Consider the following 21,434-nt stretch of genomic DNA (forward strand, 5'->3'; position numbering starts at 1 on the left):
CTTCCTTTGGGGTTTCATTTTGTAAATGTCACTTTAGGCCCACACTCTGAAGAAACAGATTATGTTAAACTGCATATATATTTCACTAGCACTCAGTAATTAGGGGGAAAAAAAAAAAGGAAAAGAAAAAAAGAAAGGAATAGTAAATATACAAAGGTGATGTTGTCATTGAAATGAAATTTAGACGCTATCTTTAAAAAATGTGTTTTCATGGAAAAAGATACCTGTGTAAGGAATAATTAACTCTCAAAGTAAATCTGAGCTACTTAAATTTTCCCATGTGAAATGTGACTTTTGCCACCCCTCCTCACAGATTATGCATCCATACCAGAACCCTCAACTTTTAACTTCAGCCTGTCCATCCCTTGCTGCTCTTTCCCTTTCCACTCTTTAAGACAGTGGTTGATGGTTCTTCCACTTTTGCCCTGCTTTGTGTTTGCTTCTCTGTTTCAAAGTCACATTGTCTTGGTATGAGGAAGCTAACACATGGGGAGTGCTTTTAGAGTCCATGGTATGTCTCCGGGTACAGGGTGCAAATTTGTGAATTCACATATGATGTCATAGACTTACTGTCTTCATAAACAAGTGAGTTAACCGTTGATCCTCAAATTTATGCTCAGCTAGGATATGTAGTACAAACATCCAGTCATTAAGTTAAAACTCTCAACTGATGGGAAACTTCAGTGCCATAGATCCATTGTTGCAGTGGTTAAATTCACCTTTTTTTTAGGAAATTAATGTCCCTTATTTCTAAGCTGAACTTGCCTAACTTCATCTTCCAGCCTGGTAAAATCTTTACATGACCCTCCCATATAGATAGCCCTTTATCAAGAGTATTCATGTAAGTGCCAGAATACTCTGCTCAAATGACTCTTCAGCCTTCACTAAGCAGGCTAAGTAGATTAATGGTTTTAGAAGCAGGCTTAAGAAGCTAAATGTGTCCATTTGAGTATACCAGTTCAACTTCTGTAATTAAATTGTCCCGTCATTATTTATCAGTATTATTTACATCTTTACTGTAGACAAAGGAACTTGATGGTAAGTTTTCCTAACAACTAGATTTCTGTAAGCCACATTGGATGAAACTGATTGTGCTTCTAACCCTCAGTTCACAAATAAGTAGATGACTAAGTGAATGATTTTAAAGCTCATATGAATCTTTCCAAGCTTGACGGGATTTAGGATATGGATTTTGTTTTTGCATGGTTGGTGATTCTGAATAATCCAACGATCACCTGGGATTACTGTATGCTATTGTAACTGTCTACACCTTTGTGCACTGCTTATGCTTAATCCAGACATTAAATTCTTGGTAGTGACATAGATTTCGTTCTACAGAATATTTGGTCTAAATATGTGCCAAGATACGCATTTGTACAATCTTTTTTAATAATGGGTATAATACCAAAAGCATTATTTTTGAAGGGTAAGGTGATAAACTGTAATGTTTTTGTGACTCAAATACTTTGTTTCAAAAATCTGGCCATCAACAAGAAACTTCTATTTCTCAGAGATGTTTACATAGTGAACAAGTCTAGAAACGAACCCTGATACAGAAAATGGCTGCATTAACTCAGTATATCACCCATGAGGTGACCTAAGGCATGGCAAGCTCAACAGTGAGAACATGTTTCAGGGCAGTCTTTTTGGCAGTCTTTTTGTTTGATGATGGTTTTTAACACATAATATAAATTATGTTTATCTCTTTATGTCTGTCTCTTTAGTGTTTTGTGGATGATGGGTTGTCCTGGGACATTTTGTGGAAGAAACTTTGCTGAAGTTTTGTTAAACACAGAGTCTTCTCGTTCAGGACACCCATCCCCTGGCTTTCATAGGAAGCTGGAAGCAAGTGCTGAAAGAAGAGTCACTGCACTCACGACCAGCACAGTCAGAGCAGATGTTAGGGCAGAAGTCTGTCCCAGGCAGCAAGTGTTGTGTTACAGTAGTTGTCAGCCTTGTCATAAATACTGGAGCAGCAGAAGAATTACACACAAGAATTAGCTCTTAGAATTGAGCTTCTGTCTACGAAGTACCAATGTCCATCTTCAGTGGATCATATTCATGAGAAGAATGTGAGTGCAGTTTTGTGACCCTCCAGTTGTGCATAGGTGTGATTCTAACTATCTAGAGGAGGAAAACTAAAAATGGACATCAGTTGCCCTTTTTGACTAGTGCATTCTGCTACAGAGGCTGATATTATGAGACAAGAATATATGATCTGTGTCTGTTGTCCTTGTCCTTCAAACCTGTTCCACTGTAATGAGATACCAACTCTTAATTATTAGGTATTAATAAGAAATTGGAATCTGGCATTTAGGGAGCTGTTTGACAAGAAACTCAGACACTGGTTTTAGGGCAGTGGTCTCTGAAGGAAGGGCAGAGTACAACCAAAGAAATTTCAGCAGCTGTCACAACCCTCTTTGATCTGTCAACTGTAATTTCAGCACCAGATTAGCTGGTCTGTTGCCTGTGAGGTTATTTGAGGCTGATTAAAGGATGGCACAGCTCATTATAACCACTTAGTCTCAAGATATCCTGATCCATTGACAAATACACTAGGTGATTATAAAAAGCCTTCTGGATGCTGATTGTGTTCCCCGTGGAAAGAACACTCGAGTAATAGGAGTGAATGAAAACCTTGTTTAACGTCTTACTTTAGGTATGTAATCTCACGAAGCAGCATGCTGATAATGTTTCTTCAACAGGAGGAGATGGCAGAGCTTAAGGCCCAGCTTTACCTGCTGGAGAAGGAAAAGAAGGCATTGGAATTGAAACTGAGCACTCGAGAGGCCCAGGAGCAGGCCTACCTCATCCATATTGAGCACTTGAAATCTGAAGTGGAAGAACAAAAAGAAGAGAGGATGAGGTCTCTCAGCTCAACCAGCAGCGGAAGCAAAGACAAATTGGGCAAGGTCAGGAGTCAAACAAATTTATAAAATCAAAGTAAACACAATTTATTGTAGCCCTCCCTGCCTTTAGCATTTTAATAATTCTCTTCTTTTGGCTATACGTGTGTCTTTTCTCTCTTCTGCAGTTGTTAGGTGATCCTTTCAGTGGTGTAATTTATGAGAACTTTGCAGAAATACTGTTAAGCCAGGCTAAAATAAGATGGTCATTTTGGGGAGGAGCACCACAGAACCATTCCTGCCAAATATATACAAGCTACTGTGGCTGAACATGTTGTGTTTTGCCTGTTGCCATTCACTGGGAACACTGTAAGAGAGTCTAAGCAAAATACCATTTCAATTAAGCAGTTAGAGCCTTTTGATGACAATCTCTTTGCCCTAATCAGACAGTTTGTAATAATTTAAGAATGAAGAATTTGTCCCACCTCAGTATAATGCAAAATAAACAGATTTCTATATTTACATTAATAATTTGCATAAATAGTGATTCCTAGAAAAAAAAATTACTCTGGTTGTTTAGAGCTGTGTCTCCAGAAAACCTCAGTAATGTGTTAAAAAATAAACTTCAGAAGTAGTGTGTAATTGTGTCTTTCTGTTTTATTTCTGGCAAAGCATCATCTGAATTGTTAGATCCAGCGCTGCTTTGTTTCAACTGTGGTGTCCAAAGTAGTAAAATGCAGTAGCAGTTACGCACACTAGAGCAGAATTCTGCAAATCAGTGAGCTGTGGTGGTTTAAGAAACATTTAGAAGGATTTGTGAAGCGTTAACTCATTTAGTCCATTTCTTACTATGTTGATAGACTTGCCATGTTGCTGTGACATTGTGATGTTTATTTCCCCATTTTAAAAGTAGCTGCAAACTAAGAAGTCTTCTGTGTTTTCCTATCAAGAGGGTAAGTAACTTCAACTTTGATGGCCTTTCCTTATTTCTCAGGAAGGCAGTGATGGCACCGCAGCAGCAACAGCATTAACACTAGCTGAGCTGAGCCCATACGACGAGAGTGAAGTGACTGCTGAACTGACAAACGCACTCAGGCGGTAAGCAGCTTCCTTTGCCAGAGGTATTACTTGTTCTGTAGGTCCGAGGTGAAGTTTAGGTCTGAGCCTTCACTTCTAACCCTTAGGTGATTTTAAGGGTAATCACAGGTTTTTTTGTGTGAGAAGGAAAAGGAACAAAGTTCTTCTAACCTTCCCCTCTCTTTTGTTGTAGTTCTTCAGCTAATGAAAGTCCTCACATGGTGCTCTGCTCCATTCTCCTTGAGGTTCTATAAAATTCAGATTAACTGTATCCCTAAGAAACCCTGAAAACATCAAGAATGTCCATATGCAGGCAAGAACACAAGACACAAAACAGTTACATGACTCATTTGAGGGCATGCAGAAAACTTCTAGTGAAGACAGGATCTGAGGTGTGATCTTTGGTTCAGAAGGTTGGTCACAGATTAAAACCTAGGTAGGAGTTAACAGGAGTGGGAACTGCAGTGATTTTGATGACTCAGATGCTGCATTTGCATCCTGAGTATGTAAGTAAATCCACAATTCAATTAACAAATGACATTGTTGTGTGAAGCATTATCTCCTCGCTTCTCACAAGAGAGAAAATTGATGTCTTGACAAACTGCTTTTGTCAACAGCCAGGTTTTAAGACAAAGCTTTCATTACAGTTACACGTTAACTTGATACTTGCTTGTACAGCTCTTTTTGCTGCACTAGCTATGTGGTTAACTTCATGACAAAAATATTCATTGTTTCAGTAGGTTTTTTAGTACTTGTTCCACCAGGACATGGCTATCTAATATCTAATTTAGTTATTACTGTATTTAGAACCTGTCCAAAATTCTACTAAGAATTTTGGCTGGGAAGAGTGTCTTGGCTTTTTGGTATTTGCATGTTCTTTAAAGGTAGAATGACCTCTTAAGCAGCTGTGGTGATTCATTCCTGAAGTGCTTTTTTTGTAGGTGCAACTCTTAATGTGCCTAAGGACACTTAAGCCTGAAAGGCATTATGTAGAAATGTAAGATCATTACCACTTCAAAATCAATACATTTCATACCACTTGCTTAATAGCCTGGCAGTTGCAGCGTGTTTAGTTTGCTTGATGCAGGAAACAAAATTCTGTGGTTAAAATAATCAAAACTGTCATTTGTGTGTGGGCAGATAAAACCCATCAACAATGTAATTTGCGTAAACATTGCACAGAGCCATAGATCCCATATTCTTCACATTCCTGTCCCAGTGTGGAGAATATGCAATATGTGAGCATCTCCAGTGGCACTTTCTGCCTTCACTCAAGCTGCACCTTTTCCTGTTCTTGTTATTTGCCCTGGATTTTGAGAAGATGCTTGTAACCTTAATTATCAGAGGCTTGACTATAGTAATGAAATTTAGGTTGCTGACACCACAGAGAAAACAACTTTGCTTTATCTACTAGCCCTTAAGTTGATTAGAATGAATTTCCAGCCAGGGGCCTAGCAAGCACAGTTTGTCAGGTAGAAATGGGGAAGAAATTAATTGGATTACACTGTACATAAATTTTGGAGTAAAGACTTTCTATGTAATGGAAATACAACTGTGTTAAATGTGATTGCTCCTGCCAGTGGGGCTTAAGCACAGTTCCTGTGAGATATGTGGACAGGGTGTTTTTCCCAGGGTTTCCTGTAGCAGTGCTAACATTAAAACCCATCTTAACATCCTTCCCACAGAAATAGCTTTTCTTTTCTGTCACCCCTATGCTAACTAGTAGAAATGTAAATTATTGGTTAGTTTAATGTTGTAAAAGTTACATCTAGGTTACCAAATTTCTGGTATTGCAGGCTAAGGCTATTAATTTAGAGGCACATTCTGTTCCAGCCAAGCATAAATACTTTATGCCAGAGACTTCAGTTTTGTTTACATGTCCTTTCTTAGTGGAATGGTGGAATATATCAGTGGACATGAAGACTTTTGAGTTTGACACATCCATAAACAAACATGTTGGCAGGAAGTACCTTATTAGCAGGAGGGCAAAAATGTATTCCCAGCATCCTCATAGCCTGGCACTGACACTTTGATGACTATGCAGGAGGCTGGTGCTGCGAGAGGGGATCTGGTTGAATCCCCCAAAATCAGACACATTACACAGTCTGAAGAAGAACTTAGAATGACATTTTTCTTGCTGGTATGTTCTGCATTGCTGTCGCAGGGGAAGGGAGCGCTATATGTTGCTTGTATGAGTTTGTAACTTAGTAAGCATGTGGTTGGTTATAGATGCATTAAAGATGGCAGGATGGTGGCAGAAAGAATTCCACATAGAAAACATATTTGCTTTTAGCAGGGTGACAATGTTGGTGATAGAACTAACCCTTTTTTCTCTGTTAATTCCTTCCATTCTATGAAAAATGGCTAAGCTGGCAAGTCTGAAACTTTTCTCTCTCCCTGGGCCTTATTAGAAATGTTTTGATTGCTGAGGTCCTCCTTGCATTCTCTCCTCTTACTTGTTGCTGATAGCTTTTCTGTCTGCATAGGACTGTATTTTCTGCATGCATTTAGAAAATCCTCTGTAAGCATTAAAATATTTGGGCAGGAAGGATATGACTATGACCCCTAGGTAAGGACCATGGCAGACAAAACACTTTGCAACTAGACTGACTGACTGTTCAGACCTCAGCTGGATCAACAGTTGCAAAAAATTACGATCTCTGATGTCAGTGCAGGGTTACATGAGTTGTGTCAGTATAGACACAATTCCCTCAAAAAAGGATGGCTTTCCATCTAGCAACACAAAAAGCAGCTGTATATTTACCATGTCTGATGACTTTTGAACTAAGAGATAACCTAGGAAGTGATGCTACTAATTGGGAAGTTGTCATGGAGAGGGGAAAGGGTGGTAATCAGTAGGATTAAACTGTTTTGAACTGTTCTTTTTCTCTTAACATAAAATACATTTTTGCACAGTGTTGTGGTCCTACCTCTCTGGAAGTGGAAACTGCAGGTATTTCTAGTAGGACACTGAAAATTCATCCTGTTCAGTAGCTTTCATGTGTCTGTTGAGACACTGTAATGTCCTTTTCAGTCTTAGGTCCTTAGGCCTATCTGAAGACCTCAACCCTGTCTTGCGCCAAACTCCTTGTTTTGAAAGAGCAACAATTTCAACAGAAGGATGTGCCAAGGCATGGCAGTGACTGTTTCCACCCGACACAGTGTCACCCAGAGATAAATCAAGCCACCTTCCTTTATTTTAAACTTCCATGGACTTCATGTGACGACAGCTTGGCATATTTTCAGGGCCACCCTTAGCTTCATGATAACAGGATCCAGGAGCAAGCAGAAACATCTCTCAAATTCAGGCATATCTTGACCATCAGTAAGGCTAAGTCTTGGAAATGGAAAGGGACATGCCAAAAACACATGACTCAGATACAAAATGGTTATTAAGTATTGAATCATTAAAATCTTTTTCCTGTTTGGCCAAAGTACAGAATGATCATACAGTAGATAAAAGTGAGAAGAGAGAGGTGGGCTTGGTATACAGGAGCTACTGATGAGTGTTTTCAGTGCATCATCACTTGCTTTTTGTCAGTTACATTTGCTTATTTCTGTTCTCTTGTTATCACATCCATTAAATGGGGAAATAAGCAACTTGGAGACATTTGAAGGCCGAACAGGCATGGACTGCAGTCATGGCAAATTTCAGGGATCTCTGTCTTTTTTATGACGTTGCAGTCTCTTGCTGTGGTTTCCCCTGGCTGCCTGAGGTGTTCAGGAGGCATGGACTGTCTCTGGAAATTCCCCTGGAGAGCCCCACTGAGAGAAACCATCTTGCAAGAAAAGAAATGACTTACAGAGATACAAGGGACAGATTCCTCAGAAGTGCCTTGGGTAGCTATTTTTTTTACAAGCATCAAGGATAACTATTTTTCTTTTTCTGTATTTTTTACATGGAATAAATAGTTCTCCTTACCACAGTGTGGTTTTTTGCACCGCCGAGCTGCTGTGCACTTGGATATAGTCATCACAGGGAGCTCCAAATAGCTGCAGGTCTGGAGACCTCTCAGGCTGGGCTGGCAAAGCTGGTGGGAGGTTTGAGCAGTGAGAGAGGCAGGCACGCTGCTGCCTTCCTCCAGGCTTCTTTTTGCTGCCAGTCTGTTGTTTCCAGGACTATACCTGACCTGTCTGCATGCTGCGTGTCTGTGGTATCATCTGGTTTTTTTTAGATCTGCTCTAAGCATTTGATATTCAGCAAAAATGCAGTACATTACACCAGCAAGGCGTTTTTTTAAAGCTCTCTCCATATTCTCTGTGGTCAGAAAAGGATACTTTTGCACAGGCAGCAGGAAGCACAGGTGATCTCACACCCACCACTGACAAGGAGAGGGAAATTTGAAGAGGATGATTTTAAGATTCTTGGCATTTGCATAGTGATATTTTGTTGTCTCTTAAAAGTTCTATTAAATACCAGTTGTTTTCTGTAGCAGGCCAAGCTGCACTAGTGCGACAGGCATGCATTCAAATTGTCTTGGAGATTCTGCATGCCAGCCTGAATTAAGATGTTAGCTCAAACTGCTGATGAAACTGAGTTCCTTTTAACTGTCCAGCTGTTATCTTCTGAGAGGAGTCAAATGCCTACAAAAAAAAAACAAATCATGTGTCACCCTGTTCAGCTGGAACTGGAAAAAAGAGAGAAGAGAGTGAGAGAACATGCCAGGTTTAAAACAAGAGGTAATAGGGAAAGGACTAGGAGCAGAGTGTGGGATGGAAGGTGTGTGCCTCTCGTTCAAAGCAGGGACCATGCAGAAAGCTAGGGGACATGCTAGAGATGCTTCTTCTCCCTCCTCTCCCCAAACCCCACATGCCTGGGTGCTGGCTACCCTGCCTGGGTACCTATGCCCAGGAACACTCAGACCTCAATCCTCCCAAGCTGGCTGCCCTGTTGCTGCACCAGAGCTTTGTGTCTGTGAAGCTCAGGGGCAGATGCTGAGCTGAAGCCACTCTGACAGGGGAGCCAGAATCTAGGGAGGTTTCCTTGTAGCAGGCAATGCTTCCTGGTGAGTAAATGGATGTTCGTAGGGATGGCAAGGTGTAGGATAGTCCCCAAAGGCCGCTGACTCCTCTGCCAAGCTGTGGGAAATTTTCTTGCCTCCTGCTCTGGAGAAAGCTCATTACTCCTCTTTTGCTCCAGATTCACCAAGAGCTATGGGTGTTCTTGAGCCCAGGGTAGAGGGGCAACAGTTAGCTAGGTACGTTCCAAGCCAGGGGCAGAAAAACCCACTTTCTGTGTGCCAGGGAAGTGCAGCTTCCTTAGCACTGGGGAGATCTCAATGGAATGAGCAAGGACAGGAAAATCTGCCTGGGAAAGCTTTGGCACAATGAAACCTGAAAGTGTCTGGAAATGAAACCTGAATGTGTCTCCTGCCCAGGCAGGAGAGAAAATATAAAGTATGCAAGACCTTGCTTACATTATTCTGGCCCAAACATGGTGTCATTGTGTGAAGGCCAAATTCACAGAAACTGCAGAAATGTGCCTGATGGTAGTTTCCTTTATAGCTCTGGCAGAATTCCCTGCTCTCTCCAGTAGCCTTGAAACCAGAGATGTCAGCCCCTATCTGCCTTCCAGTGCAAACCATCCTGTAAGGCTGAAACAGAAAGCCCTTGAAAACCCATGAGCAACTGCCCACTGAGTGTTTTGATTGTACAAATACAAAAGTCTTTGTTACCAACACTTTAGGCATTTCACTGAAAATAGTGGTTTTAGAAGATGGAGTAGGCTCTAGGCCTATTCTCATCTTTTTCTTGGAACAGGAGCAGGTGGGTATTTCCCCAGCAGGCTTCTCGAGTGCCCCAAGAACAGAGAACCCTTGTGTTGGAAGCGAGCCATGCCCACAGATCATAAGCTTCTTCCCTCTTCTGGGAATATGTGCTCATTTTCTCTATGTGCACGAGGTGCTGCAGCTATTCTCTGCAGTTCCAGTGGCAGTACCCAGTTGAAAGAGGAAATGTTGAAAGCAAAATCTGTGCTGACTTCTGCAGTCCAGTTGATTTGTGGGCTCACAGAAATTGTGTTCTGCTAAAAATACTTGCTTTTCCTTCTCTCTTCACATCAAAATACACACATGAATGCTTTCTCAGGATCCATACTGGTCCATATTACAGCCCTGGGGCATGATGGCAGTATGAATTCTGTGCACATTTGTTCTTCAGGTTCTGGCTGGCAGCAGAAGGCTATGCCAGAGCCATATGGCATCTGTGTCTGGAAGATGTTCATATGGTTGTTGTGTGAAGTGCAGTTCCGTCCCTGATTTGTAGCTTTGACACATTCTCATTCAAGAAAAATGCTGCATATTACTAGGACTGTTGTTTTAAAATATTCTGTTTATTAAGCCTGATTCTTCATAACCTGCTGATTTATAAAAGCAATGGAGGAAGTGAAGTGATAGTAGAAATCCTGTAAAGACAGCTAACCCTGTAATGCATTAAAGGAATAAAATAGCACCTTAGGATCCATTATTACTCCTATTCACTGCCCAACTAAGCAATAAGTTTTGGAGAGACACAAGTAAGGACATTTCTTACTGTCCAAACTGAGGTAATTAGTGATGGGAATGAAGAGAATTGAGAAGGGTTAGCATTATAAGGCATGGGATTTTTATGAAGGGATAGAGCATTTTCTGGTCAAGGTAAGGTACTCTGAGGTCTCTCATCTGATACTAGAATAAAAGTGCCACACTTCAGAGAAAGCCTTACATGTTTTTTGCAGCACACGATAGTCTTTAACCAAATACGCATCTCCATTTTCCAGACCAAAATGAGGCATTTCCTGTGTCTAAATATCTAAAGATACTTAGATTTAAATCAGAAACAATAAGTGTAAAAGTAGATCCCTATGTGTTGTTTTTATAAGATTTGGGGAATTTCAGCACGTGCTATCAGGTTTACTTGAGATGAAGGTGGGAGTTAGGCTAGCACTGTTTTCACTGGCTTAAAGACATCAGCAAAAGCCAAAAAAAAACCTGTGTGGATCTTGTCAGCTCAGGCAATGTATGTGTTTTGCTGGTATAAATGTAAATTTGAGACATCTGTAAATGTGAAGGATTACCCACTGTTACCTATGTAGCTAGGCAGTTCTGAACTGTTATCTGAAATCTGTTTAACTAGCCTGTGGAGGCCCAGGGTACTTACCTCTTCTCTGCCCCTATATCTTTGCCAAGTAGCAAGACGTTACAGGCCAGATGTAAAGAAATACTTTTGATGTTTAGTGGAGTTTGGGATGAACATGACAGGTTGAAAGGTGTGAGTGCAAAAACAGATGAAAGGTGCTGTAATAGTCAGGTGCTGTAATATTATCAAGTAGTAGTGACTGTGACAACTAAACTTGTATCACACGTGCTTTCAGGTCTTTTTACTGGTGGTTTTTTTTTTTCCACACAGCTTTAATTACAGAAGGTATCTTAAGAGCTCCAGCTGCAGTAAACTGCATCTCTGCAAGGTTCTTTATCCCGTGTTGACTGGGTGCAGTGTTTTCACAGCTATACCTTTTCTTGCACATGATGCTAAATCAACCTCAAATCAACAACCTCTTGTGATTTTTAGTTTTTTCCTCCCATCCAAATACTGTGAATGCTTATTCTGCTGCACTTCGTCTTCAAGCTTAGCTCACAGTGCTGGGTGCAGTGTTCCTGAGCCCTGCCCAGAGCCTTTGGCTGTAGTACCCTTTGGGAGCAGACAAGGACTAGATTTACCCTGTGGTGTTCTGTCATACCAGTAGTGCCATACACACATTAGGTAATGGGTCTGGCTTCTGCCAAGTCTGATCTTTTCTTAATCTTATACATCTTATATTTAGCAAGTAAAAACTGGATTTTTTTCTTTTTGGCCCCTGTTTTGACTGTAGACTGTGCTGTGTCTTTCTGATTGCTACAATAGGGTATAAAAATAAAACTTTTATTTGAGGTGGATGGCAATGAGCTAAAAGCTCATTACTAGGGAAAATACTGCGTAATTTGAAAACTGATATATGTTACTTTGGTAAGGATGCATAAAGAATACTGATTATTTTTCATCAAACAAGGCTCCTCTTATGTCCTGCTTACTTTGGCCAGTAAACCAGTGTCTGCAGCATGCTGGGATAAACTGCTAACTTGGAATATTTCCATGGCTGACTGTGAAAGCCCTTCTGTTGCTGAAGCTTTGCATAGCGAAACTTTCCACATGTACTGCCCTACTCTCTGGTTGTAAAATGCTGCCATTGCCAGTCCAGCATTGGAACTACAGGCTAGTGAGCTGGATTTCAAGGGGCATCTGTGCAGAGCTAGGGGGTAGTCATTCAGTGTTCACACACTGTGGGGTATTCATTCCTATGCGGCTCAGTGCTTTTATGTCTTGTTACTGAAATTAAGTCAAATTTACCCACATCGCAGCTCTGCAACCAAAACAGGAAGGGAAGGCAGATCACTGCAAAGTGGTTCTAAGCAGGAAAACACTGACAAATGTCTCCATACATGCAAAGCTCCCCAGTGTAAGGTTCAACACTAAAATCTAACTAAATCTAAATGTAACTTTGTCCCAATTTAGCCCAGCTGTATGTCATTCTTAGACCCCTGTGTAAAATTTTCAATTCTGATGGTTTTCTCTCTGGGATGCCTGTGCTATGAGGATGGGTCACAGAGAAAGGCTTCTGGATCTCCACATCAACACCCTTGCACAAGAGGTGGGAGAGTCTTGTGTCTGTGTATGAGCAGGCTGTGGGCAGTCATCAGCTGTGCTGCAGGGAGCTCCTAAAGAAGCAGCACCAGCCTCAATGCCATATGCTTGCTTGTGCTGGGAAGTGCCTTGTAAAGCCAGCTTAAACCCTAAGCTGTAACACTTGCTCCTCTGCAAAATGTCTGCCATCTTTGCTTTTTCCTTCCTTCATAGAGGCATTTGTACTGTGCACCTTACTTCCATTTTGGCACACTTCAGGTAATTAGTTATTGGTTTGTAAGTGTTAGGTACTGGTAATTATATTGACATCTTAAACTTCAGTACTGTGGCTCATTTGAAAGAAAAAGAGTGTAGCTCACAGAAGAAAATGTCTGTGCTCTGTAGTCTTCTGTGTTTCTTGTATTTGTGTTTTTCTGTCAATACTCCCCTCTCTTGTTCTTAACTTTTTCTGTTTCCTGCTGCCACATAGGCTGAACTTGCTGGCTCCTAAAAGAAGCCTAGTGATCTACTGTAATACAGACTGTAGTATAAATTACTTGTGTAAATTTGAGGTGGTAACTGAAAAAAAAGAAATTGCTCTGAGGGTGATGAGACACTGGTACAAGATGCTCAGAGAAATATTGGCTACTCCATCGTTGGAAGTGTTCAAGATCAGGTTGGATGGGGCTTGGAGCAACTTGATCTAGATAACAATCCTGTTGTGCTACTTTTAATTAAAATTCCTATGTGTTAGACATGATGTTTTATTTTTCCTTGGTAGTTCTCTTTGCTGTCTCATTCAAGACACAGTAGGTGGCACGTGCCAAGTATTCTTTTTATGTATCTTTGTGGTTACTGTAATTTGATACATACAAGATGCATCAGATAAGTTTGTTTTCTCTGCACCTCTGATCCCATATTCTAAAATGGTGAATGTTAGAAAAATCAACCTGTGGAAAAGTTTAATGTAAGAACTACCTCCTGTTTTATCCAAGTAGTAGGAAGGAACATATTTTCAGCCTGTCAGCCCAGCACAGGACAACCATTCATGTACTTGCTAGCTGAAGTGTTATTTCTGTTTTGAAAATAGTTTTCTTCCTCCTTTTACCTTTATCCAGGGAGAAGAAACTGAAGGCTAGAGTGCAAGAGTTAGTGAGTGCTTTGGAGAGACTCACTAAGAGCAGTGAAATCAGACATCAGCAGTCCGCAGAATTTGTTAATGATCTTAAACGGGCAAACAGGTAAAAGATCTTCCAGCAGGTGGATGTGCCATTGATTTTTTTTTTTTGCCATGCTCTGCACTGTAATCCTTCCCTACTTCGATGAGCAGTTTCTGGATCCTTGTCTTCACCCATGTTGACTCTTTAAGGTTATAGTTAGAGATGCAGGAGGTATAAGCCTCCCATGTAAGATGCTGAAAAGTACATAGCTAAGAACACAGGAACAGAAATAAATAGGTTAATCTTAACTGAGGTACCAGTAAATGTATTTTATTAAAACAAACAAAAAACTTCCATTTATTCAGATTATGAATGTTTTTTTGTTTAAAATTGCTCCCATTTCTTTGGCTCCAGTCTCTTTATTAATAAGCTGGCTTTGATAATCACACTTAAATTTTATTGCTCACTCAGTAGTTTTTACTGGCACTGTGTTTGAATATACAGAGAATATGATGAAGTGTAGCTGCCCTTCCTGCAAGAAACCTATTTGCTCACAATGCAGTTTTCATTTATAAGTCATATTTAAAGCCCATGTGGTGAGGAGCAGTACCCATCTCCAGCTTTCCTAATGAGTCAAGGTGGAGGCACAGAAGATACTTAGCGGCTGACAGATTAGCACAGGATGCCATTATGTGTGTCCTGATGCTGTGCGTACTCTGGGATGTCATCACCAGCAACCTCTAGCTGGCTCTTTCTTAGATCTATGTTTAAAACTGTTTTCAGTAACCAGTTTATTTTCTCTGTATCTTTTTGGAGCCAGTACACGCCTTGTCAATGATTAGCACTGATCTGGGTTTGGACTGAAGTTTGGATCTCATGCATTTTAAAGTACTAGTAAATCTTAGGAAGATGATCAGTACCCAAACCTTGAGATTCCCTGAAGCTGGTGTTTTGGGGTGGATTTCTGTAGCACTTGATATGAACAAGCATTTTTTAATGATCTTGTATTGCCTTGTATTTCTAACAGCAACTTGGTAGGAGCTTATGAAAAAGCGAAGAAAAAGCATCAGAGTAAGCTGAAGAAATTGGAATCGCAAATGATGGCCATGGTGGAGAGACACGAAACACAAGTAAGGATGCTCAAACAAAGAATAGCTTTACTAGAAGAAGAGAATTCTAGACCACACACCAATGAAACTTCACTTTAAATGCATCTCCTTCAAAGATGCTTAGTGCCATTACAAATTTCTTTTGGAGGCTGACTTGGGTAGCTTGAAACGCTAAAAGCCGTTACTGTCAATGCTGACACAACAACAACCTTCTCTGGGATCCCAGAGAGGTGTTATGGGGATAATATGTTAACCTTAAGGACTGTTTTGTAATGTAAAATGGCAGTGCCTGAATTATCATGCTATAATTATATATGTTGTCTGTGTCATTATGTCTGTATTCTTACAGCTTCTCTTCCATTTTGAATGTCCTATGGGTGACAGTGTCATACCGAAATTCTTAACAGAGTTTTCAGTTTGGGCAGTTTGGAGGTAATCTGAGTTTTCACAATCCCTGTGCTCCCTCTCCATACAACACAGTAGTGTTGTGTACCCTCAAGACTTGCTGCTGTGGTTAAATCAACTAAATAGGCAGCTTCAAAGCAGGAAGATGATCAGCTGGCTTATTTTTTTTACATTGTAATTGCAGCACTGATGCTCGCAGCACAGAAAAGGTAGGAAAACTGTTGGTTTGGAAAAAAACAAGAAATCCTAGTTCTAGCTCTGAAAACTGCAACTGTGTTTCTTAACAGTTTGTAAAGACGACTAAAGGTTTCACCATGCCAGATCGTCTGTGCCAAGGCTGGGTAAGAAATTATAGGGAATCTGGTATTAATATTGCATTATATTTGCAATTACTCTGAGAAAGTTGGGGGTTTCTTGCTATTACATTATAGCCAAAGTTTTCCTTAAGAAGCTGTACCATTTTTGTCACATGTATAGTGCTTATTACAGCTTTCTGTTATCAAGAGGTAGAATTTCTTCTTTTTATACTAGTTTTGACCAAAAAAGGTACCTGTGAGTTACGTACCCATTTAATTTTGAATACATAGGCACAAAACTATAAATGTGTAGGTGTATGGATATACAGACACAAATAGAATGTGAATGGTGAAGTCTTCATACAGATTGTTAGGTTACTTTTTGTTACTGCTGATTGTTTTAAGTCTCATTACTATATTATCAAACTGCCTGAACTGAAAATGTTGGCCTGTGATGGTGATGAACATCAAGCAAAGTAGATCAGATAGATTTCTCTAGGGGGTAAAATACAGAGGCACCGGTTTCATTTGGAATTTGCTTATTTTTGACCTGAGTACATAAAACAGTTTCCACATTTGTTTTAACACGCAAAACTAGAGTCCATTCAACAAAGCCTGCTACTTTGTTACACCTCTACTTCTTATTTTTCAGGCTCTGTTTTCAAGGGAATCTGATTTCAGGACTTGTTTATCCTTTTTGCTTTATATGTTGAGTTGCACATGAAGTTTTGTTAGTGTATTTAGAGTTATGGTAACTTCTTTCATTTATTCATCTAATTTCTAGTACTAAGGAAGTATTTTTAGAGGACTTGGTTTTGTGTACTCTTTGGTTAGGCCAGGCAGCCAAACAGTTGTGCGAATATGTGTTCAGAATACAGCATTGTTGTTAAGTGTTGGTTGCCACTGAAACTGTAGCTGTTGGTGTTTGTGACATCTCTCATTACTGTAGCTGCTGTTTTCTTCTTAGTGATTCCTGCTTCTCTACAATCTTGATATATCTGCTACAAAGCCAACATCATACATGATTGATTGCTACAGCAAGTTAAAACAATGCTGATTTCAAAATTACATTGTAGGTAGCAGTGCCCTGGGAATGGTTGTGAACAGTCTTCTTTCTCTAACTTCTTAAATTAATAAGCAAATGGAAATTTTTGCAGACCCAGCTGTTGAGGGAGCAAGCACACTGATTTCTTACTGTCTTTTTGGTTTTCCTAAGCATCTATCTATGGCATTTCCCTTTTTTGGCCAGCAAGTTTTTCACCAATGGGAATATAGCATTTTGCTGAAAGCTTCAGTGGTAGGTAGCTGATCATACTTGTTTCTGAAGAAACAGAGACTTACCAACTTTGTACAGTAGCAAAAATGCAGCTGCAGGTTTGTATTCTTGTATCTGAAACATCCATGTAACTTGAGGTCATCTCAGACTCTCTGTGTGAAATACCTTTCACTTAAGGTGACTAGAAACCACTGTTGCACTGCATTTGCCCTTAGGCTCAATTTTTCTATTTCTCTGTAGCTAGAGAAGCTATTAATAACATGAAGCTTAAAGCATTTAAATTGCACCCTGTCTTTAAAGGAAATATACAAATTAAGAAAGTATAAAATTCATCTAGGTTTAAAGGTTTTAAAAGGCTGCAGTGTCCCTTGGTGCCTTTTTTAGGTCTAACATTGCTGATTTTGCATCAACTGAACATTGTTTTGCTATATTTACTGCGTGTCTTCCCTGCCAGCTATGCTCTGAAACTGTTTTAGAATAAATTATAAATCACTAGTAAATGTAAACCACTGCCTCTTCCTCCCATAATGTTTCTGTATGAAAAAGCAAGGCTGGTTTGATAGTCTACAGCCTCAGCAGCAGCTATGGTTGGCCAGACCAACTAGGTATCTTGCCTAAGCGAGCAGCTTCTGCTTCATTTGCTTGCATATTGGAAAAGGTCAACAGGGAAGTGGTAAAAGGTTTACTGTTATTATGAAAATTGTTATTGACAATCAGCTGCAATTCCAGTGTACTTGTTACAAAGGCACTAACCCTGAGAATACATGCCAAAAACCTAACTCTTTTTATGCAGCTGCTAGAAACATCAGCCTATCTACACACAAGAGTGCAAATCACCTTAAGTTACAGCAACCCACTTAACACTTGTTGCAGAAGAAATATATTTGCAAAGCAACAAAAATAGATGCTTCTTGCCAACAGAACCTAAGTTGTTCACTCGTTAATTATCTTAGGCTGTATTATTTAATTTTCTAAGTCACAAAGGTGCATGAGATTTTGTATTTTACAGTGTGTTCAGAAAAAAAATACTTTTTTTCTTATCAAATGTGTTAGTCTTCACCAGCTTGAATGTACTGTTAGCTATTGCAAAGCACATGTTGCAAAGTTTGTATTAATGTCAATATTGTTCTACTGGTTTTGTGTTTGCTCCTCCTTTAATACTGTACCATAATATGGTAATTCTAGAAACATTTCACCTTACTGAATTAGCTTTAAATGTGTTCCTTCTTTTTAGTTTCCTAGCTGCTGTAAAATAACTATTTTATGTTTATTTGATGTAGAATTGTAAAAACTGCATTTATTTATACAGAGCCATTTATAATACTTTACAAATGTTCTTATATTCTGAATAAATTTCTAATGCTGTTTCTTTGCCTTGGGGGTTGCTTTACCATATTGTCATCTTACTGTTGAATGGGTTTGCCTAAAGGTAAATAGTGACTTTCTCCACAATATGCTATTGAGGTAAATGAATGGTATGACACCATCACGGAAGTTTCCATACTAGGGACATGAAAAGTTGTTAAGAACTCACCATAGATTTGATCATAGGTTTTACCTGAGGTCAAGAACAGTAGCACTTGCTACGGACCCACTACAGCTTCAATGAACACTTTATAAAAATTGAAAAGCACCTATGAAACCATTTCCATGCATTCTGTTTGTTTAATAACAGGTTATATAGACAAAGAAAAAAAATTGCTATTTCATAAATACTTTAAAAGCACTGAACAAAGTTCACGTGCTTCCTTTCTCCAGTCTAAAACATTTATTTCCATTGTGTTTGGTGGGTCCCTTGTGCACCTTTAAAATTGACTTTAAAAAATACTTCTTTTCCTGCCATTATGTGTAATCAGTGCTGCTGACTGGCTTAAGGCAACATTTAAACACTGCATTGAAAGAATAACCTGCACCACTAGCACAGGCTTTGTATTTCACACTGATCAATGTTTATATTCATACTTCAGTACTTCAGTAAGTTTATACATAAAGTAATTTAATTTTATTGAGAAAAATTACAGTATAGAAGAAAACGTCAATTTAGTCATAGTCTCGTAAATAGTATGCTTCAGTATCTGAATCAGTGAATAACAATCACAATCTTTAGTACAGCATTTAGTACAGATATTATAGTTACAGATTTTGTTTACTAAAATTGAAGTGTAATTTCCTTTACTAAAATTGAGTTATCCAGACTTTCTTCAAGATAACATAATGGAAACTGAGTAAAATCTGTAACTTTACATTGTTTTAATCCTATTAGCTGTACATACTTTATACTTAATTAGCTTTGATATGCCCCCTACATACCAGTGAGGAAAATAGATCAAGTTCTTGAACTTTAAACAAGAGGAAGACATAACCCTTCATACATGAGCCATATAATGTAACACGGGCTCCTTGTTTTCCATGAGGCGTGCAGTGCTGCACAGAAAAGTGGTATCTTTGACCAGCAATACCTGAACCAGCCTACGTCCTGGAATGCATACAGCAGTCTAGCATGCTAAAATTTGTGAACAAAACCCCACCTTCTGTGGAGTCTCTTTTGCTTTTTAATGTTAAAGTGCCTGGCAAACCCAGCTAAACTGCTCCTCAGGACTGAAGTACAGCTTCCACACACTGCAGTGCCAAGCAGATGTAGTATAGTTACTTAAGGATTCTGTTTTAAGTATAGACAAGAAGTATTTGCTGAGAGCTCTTAATACTGCAATTTTGGATACTTTTCCTGCATAACAAGAGTACGTAGCCAACCAGTAAGATATAAATGGTTCATATAGCTAATTTAGTAATTTTGCTCAAGCATGCTGAAAAAAAATTTGCAAAGTTTTTCTCACTGTGGGAAGTGAGTCAGAGAACTGGGTTTGCAGGATCTACCTTCTTAAAAAACTATAGATGCCTTGTTTTTAAATTATTCATGCTCCATTCGCTGTAATAATTTTCTTAAAAGGCACAGAACTGTGATGGAGATGCTGGTTGTTCTGAGAACAATATAAAGGCTTAAGAGTGACAAAATACTCAGTGGTGTTGTCAGCAAATTTCATAGTGGACCTATTCAAATTCAAACATTCTGTACCCTCTGAAATTCTGATAATTACTTAAAACAAGCTTTTTATTTTTTTTCCTCCAAGTACTGAAGGAGAAACTGAAAACACTTTTACTTCCTTCCCCAGAAGTATTCCAGCGCTGAGAACAATCTAAAAATAAGGGTTTCTGTAAAGCTGAATCTATACAAAAATTTAAGTCTAGCTTAACCTAAAATTTTCAACAAAAAAAAAAAAGTTAAAACCCAAGCATTTAATTTTAATGTAGTACTACTAATCCAGAATATTTCCTGTTGTACAATCTTGAATACAGGCAGTGAAATTGCTACATATGGTATCTTCCTTGTACAATTTAGTCAAACCAGTGAAATTCACACACAGCACAAATCCTACTGCATCTATCAGTGCTTATGTACAGGATTAAAAACAGTGCAAACACTAGCATTTAGACCTACTTTCATTCTCAAAACTACACTATTGCTGTAAATGCATAAGAACAAAAAACCTGTTATGCAAGAGTAGTGATATTTCCAAGCCACATCTACTGTAAAAGCACCTTCAGTTAGTTTGTAGAAATTTTCCGTATCTTAAATAATTTGGTTGCTTCAAAAGCTAAAATACAGTATTAGCAAAAACAATCTGAAATTATGAAGTCATGTATAAGCACCAGATGATTTAACGTTTACAGTGCAAGACTCAATTTCTGTAAATAAACTGATTTCAAAATCCACAGGAGACGCTATTCTACCAGTTCTCAATGATTTTGAACTTTCTAACACATTTAGAGTATAACCTCCTGGTTTAAACGATTAAAGCACCTGACTTCACCTTTGAAAAAAATTCTGTTGCTCAGAATTTGTAAGTCCAGGAAGGTGAGGATTAAACACCCCAAACAACTAGAAAGCCGGTCACCCATGGAGCAGCAGTGCTGTCTTGTATCACAGAACATTAGGGCTTGGATTCTTGGTGTAGATTCTTACTCTTCACATCAAATGACAGGAGTGCTGCTATGAACTGAAATCCAAAAAAGCAATTCCACTACAGTAAGTAAAAGTTGAAAAAAATTATTTCTTACTCTAAAATGACAATGCAAGAACAAGTCTATTAAGAATATCCAGACCTGAAGCCTGCTTTGTCTTTAAAAGGAATTGTTAGTAGCAGCCACAGGTAGGTGAAGGAAAAACATACAAGTAGTGTTCTCAAAACACCAAATTAGGGAAGTTGGAGCACAGCAGAGAAGTCTGGAACTGTGACTAGACCCAAAATCTTACTTGAACCTATTTATGCAAGTTTGGTCTAAAGAATTTACATTTGTGTTTAAAAAAAATGTTTAATTGTGTAATAAATAAAGCTATCGCCCTTTTTTTTTCCCGTACCACTGTTTCCAGACTTCAAACTGTGTAAGACACAGCTACTTTGAAAAGCATGCATGTCAGCTGGTCAAAGAGTGGAAGTTAACAGCACTTCAGCACAGAACGTACATCATTCCATCAGGCAGATGACTCTTCAGTCTAAGTTCAAAGTTCAAATCGTTCTGTGAAGGACAGTGCTAAAAATCTCACACTAAAACAGGTAGTTTATGTAGTT

General features: G+C 39.1%; 1 protein-coding gene across 6 annotated transcripts in view; it reads left to right on the plus strand.

The window, feature by feature from the left end:
• Positions 1 to 18,171, plus strand: part of MCC (MCC regulator of WNT signaling pathway) — a 202,095-nt gene extending 183,924 nt beyond the window's left edge. For all 6 annotated transcript variants that reach the window (XM_005142071.3, XM_034072965.1, XM_034072966.1 and 3 more), the window contains 4 exons: positions 2,706 to 2,912; positions 3,841 to 3,944; positions 13,679 to 13,801; positions 14,748 to 18,171. In XM_005142071.3, the coding sequence (XP_005142128.1) occupies positions 2,706 to 2,912; positions 3,841 to 3,944; positions 13,679 to 13,801; positions 14,748 to 14,928 (615 nt within the window). In that variant the 3' untranslated portion in view covers positions 14,929 to 18,171. The remainder of the gene's footprint in view (positions 1 to 2,705; positions 2,913 to 3,840; positions 3,945 to 13,678; positions 13,802 to 14,747) is intronic.
• Positions 18,172 to 21,434: the final 3,263 nt, after the last annotated feature.

This window comes from Melopsittacus undulatus, chromosome Z (assembly GCF_012275295.1).
Source record: "Melopsittacus undulatus isolate bMelUnd1 chromosome Z, bMelUnd1.mat.Z, whole genome shotgun sequence".
Lineage (NCBI taxonomy): Eukaryota > Metazoa > Chordata > Aves > Psittaciformes > Psittaculidae > Melopsittacus > Melopsittacus undulatus.